Source organism: Populus euphratica, unplaced genomic scaffold (genome assembly GCF_000495115.2).
Source record: "Populus euphratica unplaced genomic scaffold, PopEup_1.0 scaffold799.1, whole genome shotgun sequence".
Classification (NCBI taxonomy): domain Eukaryota; kingdom Viridiplantae; phylum Streptophyta; class Magnoliopsida; order Malpighiales; family Salicaceae; genus Populus; species Populus euphratica.
The window spans coordinates 78,832-82,904 of record NW_011500662.1 but is presented as its reverse complement, the minus strand read 5'-3'; the positions used below and the strand labels follow the sequence as shown (position 1 = coordinate 82,904).

The following is a 4,073-nucleotide window of genomic DNA, read 5'->3' as shown; positions in this document are numbered from 1 at the left end:
TAAAATCGACGGAAACGCTAAAGAGGTATCCATAAATTAATCCTTGTTCGAAACTTCCTCTAATTATTTCATAGCAGTCCCTGCTTGTTTAACTTGGATACGTTTATTTTACAAGGAAAGAAGCAGAAATTGAACAATCATCATCAAAGGGAAACGATGCTTTGAAGTTTAAGCATCTTAGATACCTTGTTTCTAGAATCCTCATGGCGAAGGAAATCAAAGACTCTCTTTGGTGGAGCCGGAACCCAAAGAGATGTTGTGAAAACTAAAGTCGAACTAGGGCTTCCATTGAGGGCATAAATAGTCTTAGTGATTAACCTAAAATCTTCACCATCACATAGATGCATTCGGACCCACAAATTGTCAGTAGAAGCACTGTTGTCATGATAAAAGCTTCTCATCATTTTACGAGCCAGCCCCAGCACACTTGCTTTCCCATTTCGGGGTATTGTTGCTGTGCAATATCAAAGCAAAACAGTAACAGTTTAACCAATATATATGTTGCTTAAAGTCAGAAGAAAAGGAAATGTTTTTACCACTGTCAAGGGAAGTAGAGATTATATTCCCAACTGGCTCACAATGTCGGACTATGCTGGCAACCCAACGCCTGGCGCTAAATGCAAAACCAGGGAGAACAATTGGCCAAAACATTCTATGGACAAATTTATTGTCCACTTCCACATGCTCAACCCAAATAACCTGCAGAATTTGATGAAGACAACATGGAAATATAACTTGAGGCTTAATTCAAGTAAACTACAAAAAGGGATGCTTTTCCAATTGGCACACGTAATCACCTTAGAGTATCCATCCGGCATTTCTACGATTAAACAACCTGATGGTCTTCTCCGAAAAATTACTAGTGGATAAGGGAATAGACTGTCCAAGGATACATCAACAACTCCCCATGTTCCAGGCCCTATCTGCTTACAATACCTTGCAAACTGACTCTCTCGAATATTAACAAGTGGTGTAGGGATATGAAACTCTGCCTTCATCTGTCAAGCATTGCATTGAGAACATCTTATGAAATCGATTATTCATATGCACATTTTGCTGGTTGGAAGAACTACACTGTCCCCCACATACCAATACATATAATTGCAACAGATCATAAAGTTATTATTCGCAATCAATGCTTGAGTTACTTGAGGATTCCTAAAAAAACATTAAAGCATCCAAAGGATACCTGTAAAATTATTTTTTTTGGTTGAATATATCAGTATAATTTCCAAGACAGTGTACTAGTTTCCTCGAACATCCAATGACATGATACTTGAAGACTCCTTGCGATTTTTTACGTTTCATGGTGAAGTATAGAAGCTCCCATTGCAAGCATGAACTCAATTCTAACTAATGAAATCAACAATATTGCATTCCGTTGGCATTTAGAATCCATTTCACTAATATCTTCATAAAACGAAGGAGATGATGATACTCAAACAGCTTGATTAACTAAATTACCACTTGTAACGTTTCGTTGTGGTTCCCAGCTACTCCTCTTGACAAGATTCCAAGTATAGTTGTTCTTGAGACGATATTAGAAAAAACTGATGACCACTGCTTCTGTTTATCAAAAAAAATTATCCTTTGTGTTCCAAAGTTGAGAACATCATTGGATTAAATGAGTTAATGCTTAAATACTTAAACAGAGAGAGAGGAAAAAAACCCTACCACATCCATGAGGCACTCAACAAGGCTGGTAGCATCCATACGAACAAACCCTATATGTCTTGAAGCTTCAGTTTGAAGGAAATTTTTTTCAGCATCTTGCTGAAACATGGGTTTGTGTTGAGTTCCATTAGTGCTTGCATTGCTCTCATATAACTTTGCAAGATTTTGAGAATCTTCCATCTCAATTATTCTCATTAGCTCTCCTAGACTTGCATCAAATGGACGGAATTCTCTTATATATTCTCCTTCATTTAGAATCTCAAGGTCACAATCTTGTCGGTGCTGCCATAGAGGTTCTCCTGCAAGGCACTTCCTTACTAGCTCGTCCATGGCTGAAACAGCCATCGCATTGATTTTTTTCTTGTTTGCATCAGAACCAACTGAGACTGCCATTAAAAGGTCACTAGCTCGATCATTTATTTCCAAAGGCATGTTTGTGGATGACACGGACTCAACCTCACTTCGAGGAGAAAGCTGAGGGGACTGATAATTATCTGAATTGAATGGAACATATCCATTATTTTGGATCATGCTATCATCCTGTAAGTCAAAGCTAAAATCAATCTCCAAAAAAATCATCAATGAAGTACAAAATTAAGCTTTCACATCATATATAAACCCTAAAGAAATCTTACAAACATTTCTTTTGATGAACTCTACCAACCCAAGAAAGGGCTTAAAGGAAAGGCCGGGAACATCAAAATATGCTAGAGATCAAGATTTTCTATCATAGAATGTTATAGAAATTAATCCCCACAAGAAAAATCAATGACAGTGCCAGAAAAAAGTGCCTTTATATATATGTTTTTCGTCTTAGAATGGTATTGGACTTGCTTGATTTTTAGGGCTTTTCATTAAAAATGCCATACCCTTTCTTCTGTTACTTTGAAAATGTCATGCAAATCTTAATTAGTCATAATGAATATCTCCAGATAGGTTATTAATCACATACATATCTTGCAAGACTAGTTACCTGTGGATTTATTTCATGATCAAACCCTAATTCCTCGTCAGTAGTACTCTTCATCTCCTCTAACCCTTCAACCGAACTGATCAAAAAGAAGAAGAAAAAAAACTCTTTACCATCAAAATAAAATGATCAAATCGCAGGTAGCAACATCTCCATTAACACCTCACCTCTCCGTATTTTCATTATCATCAATTTCACTATAATCACTATCAGTACTATAACCATCACCATTGACTGAGCTCGCATCAGTGATATCAGGACGCATCATTTCTTCATCACTGCTTATCTCCTGATCTTGACTGATCTCCTCCGACTCGGACATGTCCATCTGGAAAATATTCATTTTGATATTAGTTTGAATAGGTTAAATTTTTGGTACAAACATATCTCTCTATATTAATTAGTTTTCAAAAGTCTTCTACCTTAACAATCTTCAAATTGTATAAAAAACGAAGCTAAAAAAAAAGCTAGAAATGAAACTACGATCATCATTATCCGGATAATCGACGCCAATCAAAATATATTTAAGCTCAATTTTCTTTTTTTTTTGGTGAAAAAAACCATTTGAATTTGTTCCTAACGCATACAAACTAAAATTTTAAAAAATATATATAAATAAATAAAGAGAACCCACAATTGGATGTTATATATCAAATCTACACTGATATATAACGAAATAGATGATAGATTATGATCAGAAGAGCAGATCCCTGAATCTATACAAGTATGACATAGGGGTTTCGTTTGGCACACTGAATCTATGGCATTTGATGGGCACGTAGAAAGACTATACTGCCAGGTAAATGTTTACTGTCTCATTGGCTAGTGGACAGGATGGTAGCCTGACGTGGCAAGTTAATACATTGTGTTTGGTGGAATGCTAGGGTTTAGGAGCAAGAAAATGGGGCCCTGTCAGCACTGTTCTCTTCAGGTTAGATTTTCCTCACCTGGCAGGATCAGGAAAGATTCAAGTAGGATTTTTCTGTTATGTTAATTTCATGATTTTTTGTGTTTCCTACCACCATTTTAGCATCAAGCCCCTGTTTATATTTTGTTAAATCCAATTCCTGCCACCAATTTCGGGCACAAATAAACAGGAAAATTAATTTTTTTGGGTTTAGAAAATTAATTTTCCTCATGTAATATTTTTTTAAAAGAAGTTTGACTTCGGAAATCAAAATCCATGCATTTTGCATAATATTGAAAACACATCATTGTTGTCATTGGCGTGTTAATCTAGAAAAATTCACTCAATAAATAAATATAGTGTTAATTAGTTGTGATGAACTACAAATCCAAACATAAGTTTATAACATCGATGAAAACAATACAAGAAAAAAAAATACATAAAATCATGTTAAACATGGTCATCATATATAAATTTTAATTTAAAATTTTATCATTAATATTTTCTTTTCAAGTAATTTTT

General features: G+C 35.1%; 1 protein-coding gene across 1 annotated transcript; it reads right to left on the bottom strand.

The window, feature by feature from the left end:
• Positions 1-400: 400 nt before the first annotated feature.
• On the bottom strand, positions 401-2,987 carry LOC105115903 (homeobox-leucine zipper protein MERISTEM L1-like). Its single transcript, XM_011012974.1, has 6 exons — positions 2,812-2,987; positions 2,648-2,723; positions 1,675-2,214; positions 798-998; positions 571-699; positions 401-454 (listed from the first exon to the last, which is right to left on the bottom strand). Exons 1-6 carry the CDS (start codon positions 2,985-2,987, stop codon positions 401-403), a joined length of 1,176 nt encoding a protein of 391 aa, XP_011011276.1.
• Positions 2,988-4,073: the final 1,086 nt, after the last annotated feature.